The sequence below is a fragment of the Mauremys reevesii genome, linkage group 14 (assembly GCF_016161935.1).
Source record: "Mauremys reevesii isolate NIE-2019 linkage group 14, ASM1616193v1, whole genome shotgun sequence".
NCBI lineage: Eukaryota > Metazoa > Chordata > Testudines > Geoemydidae > Mauremys > Mauremys reevesii.
The window spans coordinates 1,013,418-1,030,607 of NC_052636.1; the positions used below are offsets into that span (position 1 = coordinate 1,013,418).

The 17,190-nt window shown below is 51.3% G+C and overlaps 1 protein-coding gene across 3 annotated transcripts; it reads right to left on the reverse strand.

Annotated features, from left to right (window-relative positions):
• Nucleotides 1–3,519: 3,519 nt before the first annotated feature.
• LOC120381444 (zinc finger protein 239-like) lies at nucleotides 3,520–16,751 on the reverse strand. Of its 3 annotated transcripts, none has more exons than XM_039499642.1 (4): nucleotides 16,701–16,751; nucleotides 7,601–7,714; nucleotides 4,815–7,263; nucleotides 3,520–3,818 (listed from the first exon to the last, which is right to left on the reverse strand). In XM_039499642.1, the coding sequence occupies exons 1-3, from the start codon at nucleotides 16,732–16,734 to the stop codon at nucleotides 6,149–6,151; spliced, it is 1,263 nt and encodes a 420-aa protein (XP_039355576.1). In that variant the 5' UTR covers nucleotides 16,735–16,751; the 3' UTR covers nucleotides 3,520–3,818; nucleotides 4,815–6,148. The 3 variants fall into 3 exon arrangements, with proteins under 3 accessions (XP_039355576.1, XP_039355575.1, XP_039355577.1); XM_039499641.1 differs by having other exon boundaries at nucleotides 4,815–7,266; XM_039499643.1 differs by lacking the exon at nucleotides 16,701–16,751 and adding an exon at nucleotides 12,409–12,684.
• Between the last annotated feature and the right edge of the window lie 439 nt (nucleotides 16,752–17,190).

Below are 17,190 nucleotides of genomic sequence, written 5' to 3' on the forward strand. Positions count from 1 at the left end.
CAGTGCTTAGTTTTCACCCCAGTAAAGGAAGCTTAAGGTGACCAATGGCTCAAGAAAAACAAAAATGAAGACAACTTTCCAAGATGATTCAGGTGGTGGCATAATCAGTCTTTTACTCTTTAACCCATAACTTCACCTTTTAATTTCCTTTTCATTGGTGTAGCCCATAGGGCTGGCCTGCTGGTGGCCTTATGATATCCTGCCTTTATTTACTGGTTTGCTGTTTGTTTTATTATTCCATTATGTTTGGCTGTAATGTGAGGATCCCACTGGCCTGTATCTTGTATCATTAGCTCAAGTAAATTAGCATAAGTTTGGCTTGTGACCTTTGGCACAGATAAATGGCCTTGTAGTTCCCCTTTTGGATTTTGGGGAACTGAACGTGTCTCCCTAAGACATTTGGGACTTAGCGGTAACCACAAGAACATGGACGTAACGACCAGAAACTGGTTTGAGCAACAGGTTTCCAGAATGATCTCGCCGGCATTAATAGGTATGACTGTGCTAGCCTAGAGGAGAAGTGCACCCCGATATTATGGGGGTGAGGACGTTAGATTCAGGCACAGGTTGGGCACTGGCATGAATACTCAGGAGAGTGCTCGGACCCAAACCACCACACGGCAGCAGCTCTCGCTGGCTTTTTCCAGCTCTTGGCTTTTTCATCTCCTTTATTTTTCAAGGGCTTGTCTCCACTTACCGGTGAATCGACGCTGCGGCGACTGATCCACCGGGGGTCGATTTAGTGGGTGTTCACTAGACCCACTGAAACAACCGCCAGTCGCTCTCTCGTCGACTCCGGTACTGCACCGGAACGAGAAGCATAAGGTAAGTCAATGGGAGAGTTTCTCCCGTCAAACCAGCGTGGTGTAGACACTGCAATAGGTCGACCTAAGGTACATCGACTCCAGTTACGTTATTCACATAGCTGGAGTCACGTAACTTAGGTTGACTTAATCCTGTATTGGAGACCTGCTGTTAGTCTCTTAGCTGGTAACTCAGCCACTCAGCATTTCACCCTTCAGCTCCATTATTCACCATCAATGTTGAGCGTTGAGGAACCTGGACCATCGGACTCATTTGGCGTTGCCAGAGACGAGGCTGGGCCTGTCTTTCACCACTGGGTCCCCAAGGAAGGTGTGAGGATGCTAATTTAGGAAACTTTTAAACAAGGGTCCCACATGTACCCCCGGAATTGTATTATTTCGGGATCTTCTGCCATGGGTGTCAGTGGAAGGGGTCTCGCATGTGAGAATATTTGCATCATGAGAAAAAACACCTCTTGTATTTTCACACTTCTTAATCTTTCACAAGAGGAGGAGAAGTGATGCAAATGCGTAAAACACACAACAGAAAATCTAAGGTCTGGTCTACGCTACAGTCCTATATCGGTGTAACGACATTGCTCAGGGTTTGAAAAATCCACACCCCTGAGCAACGGTTATACCGACCTAACCCCCTGCAATGGGCTCCCCCTGGTACAGCCTGGCGCTGTGGGACCATTGTGCCTGGGTTGTCTCTCTCAGTGCTGTGCCAGTGACAAGCAGCAAATCTCAACCAGTCCTGTGATCACTCAGCCCTTGGCACATGGAGCCCCGCACCCAGCTAAATTGCATGAATGCTCCCTGAGTCACTCCTGGAAAATACGGAGAGGCACCGGCCAATCACCCCAGAAACATACCGTCTTACACTGCTCCCGCCTCCCTTGGACAGTGCAAGCTCATTAATTAACTGGCCACTTCTTCCAAGGGACATGGACATGCCCCAGCCTTTGTAACCTGAGGAGAGATTCCCCAGGCACTTCAACCAGACCCACACTGGTTTAGGTCAAATATAAAACAGATTTATTAACTACAGACAGATTTGAAGTGACTATAAGTAACAGGCTTAGAGACCAACATTAATTACCTAAGAAATGAAAATAGAAACAGAGTCTAAATCGAACTTTAACAGACTAAGCAAGATTTGACTCAAGAGTCTCTCCCCCTAATAGACGTTAGCAGCAGCTCCCAGCTCCCAGCTCTCAGACTGAGCTCCCTTCCAGCCTGGGACCAAGCTCCTAGTTCAAAGTCTTCGTTCTCCAGACAATCTTCCAGGTGTTGATACGAGGTGGGGAGAGGCCAAGTGATAATGTCATTTTCCCTTTTTTATACTTTCTTCTAGCTGCTAGCAAGATCCTTGCTGTGACAGTGGTTAGGCCAGGGGTCGGCAACCTGCGGCCCGTGAGCCGATTTTTAATGGCGCACTGCTACCTGCCAGGGTCCCGGCCCCACTCAGCCCCCCCGCCCACTGCGCTCTCCTCTGGGGGCAGGAGGCAGAAACTTGGTCCTGCCGGCAGCCAAGCCCCCCGCCTCCCTTCTTACCCCAGCGTGCTGCCTTCCTGCGCTGCCTCCTCCTCCTTCGCTGCGCCAATCAGCTAATGGCCCTTGCGAAGGGAGGGGGAGCCGAGCCGCAGCGCGCTCGCCGCTCCGGGGAGGAGGCAGAGAAGAGGTGGGGAAAGGGGTGGAATCGGGCATATCCCCTCCAGCCCCCTGCCATGAGCCGCCCCTGACAGGGGGCTGGGAGCACCCGCACGAGCTGAGCACCCCAGCCCTCTGCCCTGACCCCTGAAATCCCCCCCACACCCAGCCCTGTCCTGACCCCTAAACCCCCCCACGCCCAGCCCTCTGCCCTGACCCCTGAACTCCCCACACACACCCCGCCCTGTCCTGACCCCTGAAATCCCCCCCACGCCCAGCCCTCTGCCCTGACCCCTGAACTCCCCGCACACACCCCGCCCTGTCCTGACCCCTGAAATCCCCCCCACACCCAGCCCTGTCCTGACCCCTAAACCCCCCCACGCCCAGCCCTCTGCCCTGACCCCTGAACACCCCGCACACACCCAGCCCTCTGTCCTGACCCCTGAAATCCCCCCCACACCCAGCCCTGTCCGGACCCCTGAACCCCCCCACACCCAGCCCTCTGTCCTGACCCCTGAACCCCACCACACCCAGCCTGCTGCCCTGACCCCTGAACTCCCCGCACACACCCCGCCCTGTCCTGACCCCTGAACCCCACCACACCCAGCCTGCTGCCCTGACTTCTGCACCCTGCACACATACCCAGCCATCCCACACCCTGACTCCTGCACCGCCTCACACACCTCCAGCCCCCGTTCTGACTCCTGCACCCCCACACATCCCCATCCCCACCCTGAGCACCAAATGGGAGCTCCTGCACCCCCACATTCCCACCTGCACCCCCGGTCTGGGGTCCTGGCTGCTGGCCCCGCTCAGCCCGCTGCCAGTCTGGGGTCCCAGCTGCCGACCCTTTTCCAGCCGGGGTCCCGCAGGTCCCACTCAGCCCGCTGCCGAACTAGGTGAACGGAACCCCCGGCCGGCAGCGGGCTGAGTGGGCCGGCAGCGTAAAATCAGCATTTTAATTTAATTTTAAATGAAGCTTCTTAAACATTTTGAAAACCTTGTTTACTTTACATACAACAATAGTTTAGTTATATAATATAGACTTCTAGAGAGAGAGACCTTCTAAAACGTTAAAATGTATTACCGGCATGCGAAACCTTAAGTTAAAGTGAATAAGTGAAGACTCGGCCCCCCCCACTCCTGAAAGGCTGTCGACTCCTGGGTTCGGCTGTCCCCACTGCATATGTTCCCTCTCTAAGGAGCCTCTGGGAGAGTGGATTCTTTTTGATGAGCCATCAATGCCTGTCTGGCCAGCGATGGCTTCTCCTTTGTTGCAGCAGAAAGGCGTTTCCCAACCTCACAGCGTATTTCAGTAACACACACAGCAGTACGTCACAACTTCACATACAAGGATCGTACCTACAATTCAACAAGGTATTACGGTTCAACAGAGCTAGACTTTTAAAATGACACCTCACAAGGCATGCATTGCACAAAACACGTCCATCATATGACAGAGGTGAATATGGGGATTCCGGGGTGCTACTCTGAGGTACACAGTGTCACCCCCTGTAGACAGCATCGTGTCGGCGGGAGAGCTGCTCCTACTGACAAAGCTACCACCTCCTGGGGGGGTGGATTACCTACGCTGACGGGAGAGCTCTCTCCCTTCACCTTAGAGCTTCTTCATTAAAGCATTGCAGTGGTGCAGTTCCACTGGTGCAGCTGTGTCGACGTAGCATTTTAAGTGTAGAGGACCCCTAAGACACAAAACCACAGTAACATTTGTGTATCCTGCAGTCTGCAACTGGAGCCTGACCCATTCATTCCCTCAGTGCTTACCATCATTTCCACAGCATGGCAGTGGCCGCCAGTTTGGGATCCACAGGGAAGGAATAGCCTCAGAAGGACCCTCTCTCTCTATTTGCCTGGATTCAAACGGTGAAAGATGATTGTGCTCAATCTAACCCTGGCATCCTTTGGGACTGTAAGCGTGACACTGAACTAGGGAGCGGTGTTCTACAAACAATTTTCCTTGGGCCGTGGGTCACCACAGCTTCCCTTACTGGGTGAAAACTGAGAACTGGGTGTGTACTATTTCCACCCTCCTTCTTTCTAAATCATTGGCCTGGGTTATAGTAAATGTACGTGGCTCTGAAGTAGAACCCTTTACCAAACCACTCAAAAACCTCAGCCGTGCTAGTGCGGAACGGCTTCCCCAAACATGCACAGTGTTGCTTTAACTTGGTGGCACGGGTCAAGGCTAGGAACTAGCTACAGGCCTGGACCAGAATCTCGGTAAATTACCAGAGGTGGAGTTTGTAGTCAAAATAGATATTTTTCTGCAGCTATTTTGCAGCTTCAACCCCTCCATACGGCAAGACTTGGGGTGCAGCTTCATTCCCCCCCACCCACCCACACGGCAGGACTCGGGTGTGGCTTCATCCACTCCACTCTGCTTCCACCAGGGATTAATTTTTGTTGTCAGACGGGGGTCACGGTGCAATGAAGTCTGAGAACCGCTGGCTTAAACAACTGAACTCCACCGTGATCATCTGCACTTGCTTCAGTTAGTTGGGGCTCTGCTGGTGTTCACCATTTCCCAGCGGAGATTTTAAATCACGGCTGCTGCTTTGTTAGCCTGGCCAGTGAATTGGAGAGTTCGCTCCTGTTGAGTGAACTGCACTTGAACTTTCTCCACGTCATCATGGACGGACGGGGGCAAAGCAGCGCTGAAGTGAGACGTCATGACTTTAGCAACTGGTCATGTGTCTCGAAGTCTCCAGTAAATCTGAGCTACGTCCCATCAAAGTCAAATAATATCCAATTGGGCGACCAAACAACTTTTCAGGAAAGATAGAAACACCCACATCACAGAGAGACAGAAGACATGCCAGTGAAAGTGTCGAGTGAAATTCCAGAGCAGGTTACATCTAATCACTCAGAATTGGGACACATTCTCCTCTGATCCATTCAAACCTGCTTCATTCAGCACTGTCGAGTTCTGTAATTTACAAAAGTTTTAGCATTTTAGTATCCTCATAATGAGGAAAATACAGCCAACCTTCCCCCAAGTGGCTTGGCCAATAGTTGGAAACCAGGATTTAAACTGCAAATGATCCCACTGTGTTTGGGATCCATTTGAATTCCCCTTGCAGATCTTTGACACTTTCATCTCCAGTCATAGTGACTCTGATATAGGATTGAAGTCAAAGCATCATCTCCAAGCACAGACAGCTGAGAACACTGCACCACACGACACTTTGAGAAGTAGAGGGATGGAATGTGAAGAAGATAAACTCTGCATGGCTCAGAGAGGTGTGAACATTTCTGGAGGGATGGGGAAGGAAGGAATCTCTGTGTCACCCCATCTCCTTCCAGTGTCACCAAGGCTGAAATGACACATTTTTCCTTGCCACTGCTGCTCTTCATTTAAATATAATGAATATAACTGCTCTTCAGCACAACCCAGAGCGACGTGAGAAACTGAGAATGAAACAATCTGTATCACTGATGACCCTAACAATAACTTTGCAATAGGAGGAACGGTATAAACGTGATGCTCGTTTCCTGGAAGGAGGGACGCACTCCCATTACTCCTGGGACAATGGAGTTGATAGCAAGGACAACCGGGTCCACTCCAAAACAGGGCAACTCGCCTGGACAAGCTGAGGGATAATGGTGGTGCAAACAGCCTTAAAGGTGACTACATGGGAATTAGCAAAAGTATTAAAGAAGAAAATGTCTGGCTAGCCTGTGAGGGGTTTATCTCCCTTGCAGATTCTCTGATGATATTTCAGGGATGAGCTCTGAGTGAACCTTGTCCCACACTCACGGCATTCATAGGGCTTCTCTCCTGTGTGGATTCTCTCATGGCGAGTAAGTTCTGACAACTGAATGAAGGTCTTCTCGCACTCGCAGCACTCATAGGGTTTCTCCCCCGTGTGGTTTCTCTGATGCCTAATGAGGTGTGAATGCTGAATGAAGGTTTTCCCGCACTCGGAGCATACGTAAGGTCTCTCCCCCGTGTGCATTCTTTGATGTATAATGAGGTCTGAGCTCTGAGTGAAGCTTTTCCCGCACTCACCGCATTTATAGGGTCTCTCCCCTGTGTGGTTTCTCTGATGCCTAATGAGGTGTGAGTGCTGAATGAAGCTTTTCCCGCACTCGCAGCATCCATAAGGTCTCTCCCCCGTGTGGATTCTCTGATGTCTAGTAAGCTCAAAGCTCTGACTGAAGGCTTTCCGACACTCACAGCACACGTAGGGTCTCTCGCCCGTGTGGATTCGGTGATGTTTCAGAAGGGCCGAGCTATCTGTGAAGCTTTTCCCACACTCGCCGCATTCATAGAGTCCTTGCCCGGTGTGGACTTTGTGATGCTTAGTAAGGTGTGAGCTGTCAGTGAAGCTTTTCCCACACTCCTGGCATTCATAGGGTCTTTCCCCGGTGTGGATTCTCTGGTGCGTAATAAGGCTTGAGTTGTTAGTGAAGCTTTTCCCGCATTCACAGCATTCATAGGGTCTTTCCCCTGTGTGAATTCTCTGATGTCTGATGAGGGATGAGCAGTGACTGAAGTATTTCCCACACTCGGGGCATGTCGTTTTTCTCTTTACTCTGAGGATTTCCTGCTGGGCTGTGGTGTCCTTGTGAGTTCCCCAACAGTAAATTAATTTCCCCATGTTCTCCCCTGGCTGGTTTCCCTGCTCCCTCTCTGGTCTGTGCTGAACCTCACAGGCTGTTCCCGCCTCCTGATTCCTGGACACGTCCGCTTTGGAGCTTTGCGATAATGCTCCGTCTGATTCCACTTGCTCAGGAGCTTCCTGCTGAGAATTCTGCTCCTCATTCTCACTCTCCATCATGTCACCTGCTGGGACAGAGAGAGAAACTTCCAACAGGGATGGAAAAGGGAAGAGGAAACCAAAATAAGTGCAGGAGAGATGTCAAATAAAAACCGGGGACTGAAAAACCCCAAAGGGACTCAATTCGGCCTTCACATCCCATCTAAACACTCAGTGGGAAGGGAAGAAGCTACTGCCAGGTATCAGTTAGGATCTGTAGGACGCCATGAGCTCTAGCTTCCCCGGGGATACAACACCTGCTGGGGACAATCCTGAGCTCACAGAGCTCCCAAGGTCTCCCTCGGGTACACCAGATGTCAGCTCCAGGCACTTGGATTCTGAGTAGGTTTAATGTTTCCTCACCTGTGCAGGGACCTCTCAGGATCTCCCTTTTCTCTGAACCCAGGAGGTCTGGGACCCAGGGCTCTTTTCTTTCTTCCAGCTGGGAGATCACATCAGGTCTGGAAACTAGCAACCCTGCTCAGATGAAAGAAAACAAAGGAGATCAGGTGAATTCCTAAGACGCTGTCATAAAAAATAGTCTAACTCCAGTCCTTAGTAAACCAATGAAATCCCAGGGCCAGCTCCTCAGGGTCTCAAAGGTGCAGAACACTCTGCTTATGAGGGACTGAACTACCTGCATATCTGCTGGGAACATGCACAGACAGACACTGCGTGACAGTCTGTACTCCTATGTTGCCTCTTTTACAAAATTATCTATTTTGCACAAAGTACGCCTTGGGAGGGATCACTTGAAAACTCATAATCCGCTGAACATGATCATCCTGTTAAGCAACACGGTATGTACTGCTATGAGATTTTACTGTATGATGTTACTGAAAATATTACAATTCAGTGGAACACCCAGAGACTGGTTCCTCAGAGACGGCAAGGCTATCGCCTGCTTAAATGGCCATTCTCCGGCTAGGGGAAGGGTGAACAAGAAATTTACATTCCATCACAAGGACGGCTTGAAGCTCATATCCACAACAGACAGCCCGTCACCACGATTCAGCTGAAAACTGAAGATGTTTCTAGGACAAAGGACTGAATTATTAAAAGAGGTGAGAAAATTGCTCGAGACACTCACTTCCCCTTTTCTCTGTACTCATGTCAGCTCCTCTTACCCAGCCTGTCACAACATGTGGTTAGAGAAAGACATTTTAGCTTGTTAAGTTAGATGTCAGTTTGAGTTTATCTTTTATTTCTTTCGTAAGCAATTCTGAATGTTATGCCTCATTACTTGTAGTCACTTAAAATCTTTTCTTTCGGTAGTTAATACACCTGTTTTCTCTAACCAGTGTGTTGGGGTTAAAGAGTGCGGGAACCTCCATTTGGGATAACAAGGTTGGTGCAGGTCATTTTCCGCTGATGAAATGACAGACCTTATATGAGTATCAGTCGTGTGCTGGACACTGCACGAAACACATTTCCGGGGGAATGTCTCAGACTAGTGCATTTGCTAGTATTCTCCCCTGGAGCGGCTGACGAATAGTATGTTTCTCAAATGCGGCCACCAGGGGCTTTTCTTACCCACCACAGCATCCTGGGTGGTGATTGGGGGAAGTCAAGCAGGGGCCTGTTCCCCAGGGCTGACAGCAGGGATAGGGCCCTGTCCCCCTTTCTGGGCATGGTGGGGCTCGGGCTTCATAGACTCATAGAATCTCAGGGTTGGAAGGGACCTCAGGAGGTATCTAGTCCAACCCCCTGCTCAAAGCAGGACCAATTCCCAACTAAATCATCCAAGCCAGGGCTTTGTCAAGCCGGACCTTAAAAACCTCTAAGGGTGGAGATTCCACCACCTCCCTAGGGAACCCATTCCAGTGCTTCACCACCCTCCTAGTGAAATAGTGTTTCCCAATATCCAACCTAAACCTCCCCCTCTGCAACTTGAGACCATTGCTCCTTGTTCTGTCATCTGCTACCACTGAGAACAGTCTAGATCCATCCTCTTTGGAACCCCCTTTCAGGTAGTTGAAAGCAGCTATCAAATCCCTCCTCATTCTTCTCTTCTGCAGCCTAAACAATCCCAGTTCCCTCAGCCTCTCCTCATAAGTCATGTGCTCCAGCCCCCTAATCATTTTTGTTGCCCTCCGCTGGACTCTCTCCAATTTATCCACATCCTTCTTGTAGTGCGGGGCCCAAAACTGGACACAGTAACTCCAGATGAGGCCTCACCGGTGCTGAGTAGAGGGAAATGATCACGTCCCTCGATCTGCTGGAAATGCCCCTACTTATACAGCCCAAAATGCCGTTAGGCTTCTTGGCAACAAGGTTCACACTGTTGACTCATATTCAGCTTCTCATCCACCGTAACCCCTAGGTCCTTTTCTGCAGAACTGCGGCCCAGCCATTCGGTCCCTAGTCTGTAGCAGTGCATGGGATTCTTCCGTCCTAAGTGCAGGACTCTGCACTTGTCCTTGTTGAACCTCATCAGGTTTCTTTTGGCCCAATCCTCTAATTTGTCTAGGTCCCTCTGTATCCTACCCCTACCCTCCAGCGTATCTACCACTCCTCCCAGTTTAGTGTCATCTGCAACCTTGCTGAGGGTGCAGCCCACACCATCCTCCAGATCGTTAATGGGGTGGCAGGTGGCAGGCTCTGGTCGTGGGGGTTCAGGCTCCAGCCACATGGCAGCAGGACCCATCCCCAGGGCTCCAGCTGTGGGACCCCAAGATGCAGACGTGGGGCTTACGGCCCTGGCCTGCGGGGGGTGCCGGTCCCAGGGTCAACACCCCACATCTCCCTGGCCCCTGCTACCTCCTCCAGCTTCAGGCTCTGGTCCCAAGCTTCAGTTGTGTAGCGGCAGGCTCTGGCCCCAGGATCCAGCTATGGGGCTGGCCATGCAGCAGTGGGTGCCGGCCTGAACCCCCTCTCCCCGCATTGCCCTCGCTAAGGGCTCCGGGCCCCCACTGCAGGGCTTTGGGCCCTGGCCATGCAGCAGCGAGTGCCAGCTCCAATCTCACCCCACCCCATCAACCCACCACCCCCAGCTTGCCAGGGCTGAGTAAATCCACTGCGGAAACTGACATTTATATGCGTGTTAATATCACTTTTCACAGCAGACTGAGTAGCTGGGGAGGAGGCTGTGAAAAGTCAGATTAAGAAACATACAAACAGTACTTTTCACAGCAGCGACTTATGAGCTAGCAAGTCTAGGGGGAAAAAAAAACAGGGGCAACCAAAAATGCAAAAGAAACAAGAACAAAAGATGAGAACTTGCAGAGCACCTTATTCGTGTTTCTCTGCTGTTTAGGTCCAGTAAAGAATAGCGACAACTGTATATTATTTTGTTACTGAGTCTGAAAAAAAAAACCCTACATAAATTACAATGTTTTTGGACACGCACAGGTGCCTATTTTTGTTTTTCCTAAAGTTTAATTAAGTATTTTAGGAAAAACTGTCAGAGCAGCAGCCAGCAAGAGTTCGTGGCTGCGCGCTGAGGCCACCAAACAACGTGTTGTGAGACCCCCTGGCCTAGCAGCACTCAATACTGCGCAGCGAGAGGGAGCCTGTGGGTTAACTGGCCGGGAAGGGCTGGTCTCACAGCAAAGCACTGCAAAAGGTGCCCTGGGTTGGGGAACTGAGCGGGGGCAGCTGTTCAGTAGTCCAGATTGGGTAATGTCACAGTGGCGCTGTGAGAGAGATCTCGGCACGGCTTGCTATTTTAAGCACTGGTGCAGCGATTTTAAGTGAAACTCAAGCATGGGGGCTGGAACCTGTTAAAGAAAGGTTAGTTTGGTGTGTTCTGTCTGGTTACTTTGAGAAATAAACAGTAAAGCACAAATATGAGTGGTGACAAGTGCACAGTTAGAGGCGGATAAATTGGAGGCAGCGGGAAGAGAGAGACAACCACAGTACCAGCTGTAGCAGGCAGAAAGGTGACTGGAAGCTGCGAAGCAAAAAGCAGGAAGATCTCCTGTGAAGGAAGAGCATCCAAGAAGGTGTTATCAGTGTATCGGCACCTGCTGAAAGACACCAAGCCCCACCCAATCCATGATAATGCGCTAATAGCTGCAAAAAAGTCCACCGGACACATTTTGGGAGAACTGGCTCGGCCCAGCCAGATATGGAGCATCATTAAGGTTGTCAAAATCAATGGGCAGGCGTCCATGGGATGGAAACATGACGGTGCACAGAGATCTCTGGTTACACCAAGGGTGCTCTTAGAGACTGATCTGTTACCTGGTCGACTGGCAGAACTTGGGTTAACAGGAGCATCTAGGCTCCTTGTGCCTTTAGCGAACGCGCCCTATTGACAGCCTTAGCCACATGGAAAAAAACCCATTCCCAACAAGCGTTTCAGTGGGGATGTCGTTTACCTCCCTGCCACCGTCAGCTCACGTTCTAGCCCTTCCCACTCTGTGTGCACGACTTCCCGGTCCCCCGGGGGATCAGAGGGGCCTGAATTCAGTACACCAGGGCACGTACACTAGGGGCTGGAGTGAGAGCCTGTCTGCCACCCCCCTGTGCGCCCCGAGGAGCTGGCTGGGTGGTCAGTCACACGGTTCTCGCGCTCAGCCTGAGTTACAGGCTACCTACCAGGCAGGACAGAGGCTGTTACCCCCTCGATCCTGGGCATTCACCCCGAGTGACTGGCAAAAGGACAGTTATGTGCTAGCAACATTAACACGCACACACACGGTGCTGGATGGGTACAATCAACTGCTTATAAGGCTGTCCAGGGCTTTTGGTCTTCCCCACGGGAGCCTCTCTTCTTATGTTCTTAAAAACATTTCTCTCCGTTTTCTCCGGTCCCCTCCAGCACACACTTCCTTGGGCTCTCTGGCGTGGGGTCTGCCTCTGTTCAGCTCCAAAACGCTGGCAGCTGACAACTGGGCTAGATGCTTCTGTTACAGGCATCACTTCTCCCTCTCCCCGCACTCCTCTGGCTCGGAGGGTGCGTTGCCTTTTGGTGCTGTGTAGCAGTTATTCTCACCTCCCCACACATACACACACACACACACACACTGCTTTCTCCTTTTGCAGTTTCTGCGGTTTACCATTTCCCTCTGGAAAAGCAGAATGTGAAAAATAAGCATCAGGCCAGGGGACTTCAGGAAAGATGGATCCCAAGATCCAAGGAGCCGGCAGAGAAGAGAGATTGTGCCTCTTGCAGATGGTGATGGGGGAGCAAGATTCTCCCCATCTCAAGAAGTTTCATTACCAACCTAGGCCATTTTCACATTCTGCCGTGCAGTCGAGACCAGTGAGGCATTGTCATCTGTAATCCTGGGTGACTTTCAATGTTCTCCTGCTGTAGCTCCCGTCTGGCATTTAAGAACGCACGGATAAATCACCCTGGACCAGCAGCTCTGACTTCAGCAACCTGCTTATGGCACCCCTGACACATTCTGGCTTCCACCATCCTGGGATACAACTGTCAAGAGATCGCAACACCCCCACTCCTTAATTTTCTAAACACCACGTACTCTGCAACGGCTACGTTCTCCTGGACCGCTCAGAGGAATGAGGATTGGCTGCCCTCAGAAGAGGCAAATAGCCCAGCTTATCACTCTAATTGGCGACAGCGATCACTTGTACTCAAAGTCAGCACCGGATTCATTTACTAAACCTTTAATCTAACAAAAGCATTTCAAGGGAGTTCAGGTATAACCAACAGAGTTAGAAACGGTTACCAGGAAGTGGACAACGATTTCTGGAGACTAGGACCTAACAAAACTACAATCTTGGCTCAAGGTAAGATTCTTACCGTGCTACTTTCCACCAAGAGGGCAGACCCCCCCCTTGCTCAATATCTCCCCCAAAGTCCAAAGGGCTTGGTTCCTTTGTCATGTTAAGTGGAAGATAACTGGGGGGTCTCTGCCTCTCTTTGATGTAGTTCAGTGAACCTTTGAAAGGGAGTTTTCTGGAGGTTCCTCTCCAAAGAAACATTCATTCAAGCTGCGAGGAAGGAGGCCTGGAGTCTAGCGCTGAAGGAAGTTCCAAGAAGCTTGTTTCTTCCCCTGCTGGTGTTTGCTAAAATGGAATTTGGTCTGTTCCTGCGATATCCTCCCCTGCCATGATGCTGAGTGGTTACCTCTGCACCTTGTTAGTGTGATGGGTTGTTTATCGTTTATATAACTTGCATTCCCATTGTCTTTGTACCCTGAAAGTGCCTTCAAGGTGGCAGAACCACCTGCCTTTGTCTAGGGTGGGGTAACTTCCACCCTGGCTGGCAGACACGCTGTAAGAACCTCATTCCCCAGCTAGCTGTAATCCTGCCTTTGTCCTCCATACACACACCATGCAATATTAACAACGAACATCATGGCCGTAGCTCTCTGGCGATACCTTACATGACACCTTTTCAAGACAGGTGAAGACATTAGTGAGCTGGGGTCAGGCCTGCTGAAACTCACTATCCGATACCATGGAGCCTCTTGCCCTGGGAGGGTCACAGACATAAGCAAGGGAGTGCATCTTTGTGCCAGGCTGCGCTGGGTAAGCACCGCTGATACTCAGGACGTTGCAGCCCCGCTCTAGTCTAGGAGCAGGGGAGTTGCAGAATTCCAGGCTCGGAGAGGAAAAGGCAGGAGGCCTGGCACCTGGGGGGGGAGGGGGGCACTGAGAGAGCAGGAAGGGTGCACCTAGCCCCCTCGCTCATTACGACACACCCCCCCCTCCTTCTTGGGGTCCAGGAGCACCCGCTCCTTGTGTTCTCCCCTTCCCTCCCATTGCCCGCAGCCTTCCTGACTAGAGCTTCCCCCAAGTATCCCGCTGCCCGTCTCACCTTCCCTCTGCCCCAAGGCTCCCGAGAGCTCCTGTTCCCTCCCTGCCATTGCCAGTCCCCCCATTTCCTGGAGCAAACACTACCCAGCCCCCAGCTCCCCTTTACTCCCACCCCTCCCAGCTCCTTGACATCCTGACCCCCACCTTGCCATTTCTTCCAGCCCTCCTTGCATCACAACTCCCTCCAGGACCTCCTCCACGGTACATCTCCTTCCCCCTGCCGCCAGGCGTCCCGGCTCACAGCAACTCTTCACCCCAAACCTACCCCCCACCAGCCTCCCACTGCCTGGCCAGGCCCCTCCTCTCCAACACCCTCCCTCCCACTGCCAGATAGTTGTTATTTCTATTACCGTAACGCTCACATCCCCAGTCGCTGACCAGGTCTCACTGCGCCAGCAATTCTACCGGCACAGAACCCTCAAGGGGACTTAGAATCAGACAAGAGGCAGGTGGGGGAGGTGTTGCAGTTCGTATGCTGAGACAAATGCTAATGAAGAAACTGTGAAATTAGAAAATTTACACGGAAGAACAAACAGGATCCTGAGTGTAGACAATGGCATGCTGGGTGCATGTGGATGTACAGGGTACACCCTGCCTCTTCTGTGGAAGCATGCGGACGGCATGATTTCTCGCATGAAAGATAATGGAGAAAATTAAGCAATCAATATGCAAACCCCTACAAGATGATAAGGTGATAAGTAACAGCCAGCATGGATCTGTCAAGACCAAACCGTGTCAAAGCAACCGGACAGCTTTCTTCCTCAGTACCAAGCCGTGTGAATAGGGGTAAGCGATAAATGTGGTATATCTTGACATTAGTAAGGCTTTTGATACCGTCTCATAAACAGCTAGGGAAATTTCAATCTAGATTGAGCTACTGTCAGATGGGTGCAAAACTGGTTGGAAACCCATTCCCAGAGAGTAATCATCAGTGGTTCACAGTCAAGCTGGAAGGGCCTAACGGGTGGGATCTCAAAGGTCAGGTTCTGTTCAGTATCTTCATCAATGGCACAGAGAGGACACTTCTAAAGTTTGTGCGCCATTACCAGGCTGGGAGGGGTTTGCAAGCGTTTTGGAGAACAGGATTAAAATTCAAAATGATCTGGACAAACTGGAAAAATGGTATTAGATACATAGGATCAGTAAGGTCAAATCCCAAGTACTTCACTTAGGAAGGAACAATCAACTGCACACATACAAATGGGAAAGGGCTGCCTAGGAAGGAGCACGGCAGAATGGGATCTGGGGGTCAGAGTGGATCACGAGCTAAACGTGACTGAACAGTGTTGCAAAAACAAGCGAACTTCATTCTGGGCTGTATCAGCAGGAGTGTTGTGAGCAAGACACGAGGAATAATTCTTCCGCTCCACTCCACGCTGATTAGTCCTCAGCTGGAGCAGTGTGTCCAGTTCTGGGCACCACATTTCAGGAAAGATGAGGGCAAATTATACAAAGTCCAGTAAAGTGTCTTTCGCTTCCCTGTTGAGAATAATGTCAAGTGCTGTAAAATCCCCAGGCAGGCTCTGCCATGGCCTGCTCGTCACAGTTCTGCCAGGACAGCTCTGCTCTGTAGGGCTGGGAAAAAACCACCCCTCTCCCCTTAAACCAACATAGCTACCTTGGCAAAAGAGTCAATGTAGACACAGTTAGAGTGGCAAAAAGTCCACTACAAAAAATGTCGCAAACCAATGCCTGGGCTACACTAGCAGGGGGGGTCGAACTAAGATAAGCAACTTCAGCTACGCTTAGTTCAACTTACCTGGCCGTCCTCACGGCGGCGAGTCGAGTGCCGCGGCTCCCTCATCAACTCCGCTTACCACCCTTGCCGAGGTGGAGTACGGGCGTCGATTCGCGGATCGATTTATCGGGTCCAGACGAGACGCGATAAATCGATCCCCGATACATCGAACACCACCTGCCGATCCAGCGGGTAGTACAGGCGTACCCTAAATGCCCGGAAACGACTTTACTGCAGAGCTAAGGGTGCCCAGTGCTAACCCTCCCCGCAATGCAACTTTAACGCTGCTCCCAACTGAAACCTTGCAGCTGGTAAGAGCGTCTGGGAATGGTTTTGACAGGGTGGTGCAAAGGGTAAAGTGCCACAGGAACTGGAAGGAATCCTCACGGCGAGGGTAGGGGAGTGGGATCAGTTTGCAAGTCAGAATCCTCACGGCGAGGGTAGGGGAGTGGGATCAGTTTGCAAGTCAGAATCCTCACGGCGAGGGTAGGGGAGTGGGATCAGTTTGCAAGTCAGAATCCTCACGGCGAGGGTAGGGGAGTGGGATCAGTTTGCAAGTCGGAGCAGGTTTTTTGTGGAGTAGGATCAGTGTGTGAGTGAAGGCCGAGGGTAAGAAGTTTCTTTTCTTTATGCGGGACCAATCCTCACGGCGAGGGTAGGGGAGTGGGATCAGTTTGCAAGTCGGAGCAGGTTTTTTGTGGAGTAGGATCAGTGTGTGAGTGAAGGCCGAGGGTAAGAAGTTTCTTTTCTTTATGCGGGACCAACCCCCAGGTTTACCTTAGCAAACAGGACAGATTTGACATTGTGCTGTCCTGCTCCTGGGCTCTGTTCCCACAGTGTTGTGTAGCAAGGGAGGGCAGAGGGCTGGTGTGTGTGTCACTGGCATGTGGGGTGATGCTGAAACAGGGCAGCGTAGATGTTGCATTGTGGGGGTGACATGAACCTTATTTAATCATTTCCCGTTCCAAGAACGGAGGGGACAGGAATCCTTACCCAGCGAGGTCACCGTCTCATAGTTCTCCTGCATGACGGCTCTGCAGAGGGCTCTCTGAGCGGGGTCCAGCAGAGCCCCCTCTCCCCTGGTGAAATACACAGCCACCTCCTCGAAGGTCACCGGCCCCTGAAAGAGCAAGAGTCCAACACTCAGGACCTGCTGCAATACTGACAGCCCCACTGTTCATAGGGGAGAGAGCCCCTTGTCTCTCCCAGCAGATCCATCACCCCCCTACTAGCCACAGACAGATACAGGAGATGGAGCCCCCAGCAGTGTCCAGGGCGAGCTCCCTGGTAGGAAACCCAACACCCTCCTCATTGTGAGGCCCTGGATATGGGGGAGGGGGGACACCTCCCCTCAGTCTGACTGGTGAGTGCCCCCTTCATATCTCACAGCAGCCGCTGGTTAGTCGGGTCAGGCTCCAGCCCTGGGAGTCTGGTCAGGTTTTCTAACTCCACCAAGTTGATTGTTTCCTGTTCCATGTATTAG

What these genes read in the sequence shown, in the direction of transcription:
- LOC120381444 (XM_039499641.1), bottom strand. Translation starts at nt 16,734, where the DNA reads ATGCAGGAGAACTATGAGACGGTGACCTCGCTGG. An exon ending in TGAGACGGTGACCTCGCTGG is followed by an intron (nt 7,715 to 16,700) that starts GTAAGGATTCCT and finishes TCATCTGAGCAG; the next exon opens with GGTTGCTAGTTTCCAGACCT. An exon ending in CCTGAGAGGTCCCTGCACAG is followed by an intron (nt 7,267 to 7,600) that starts GTGAGGAAACAT and finishes TCTCTGTCCCAG; the next exon opens with CAGGTGACATGATGGAGAGT.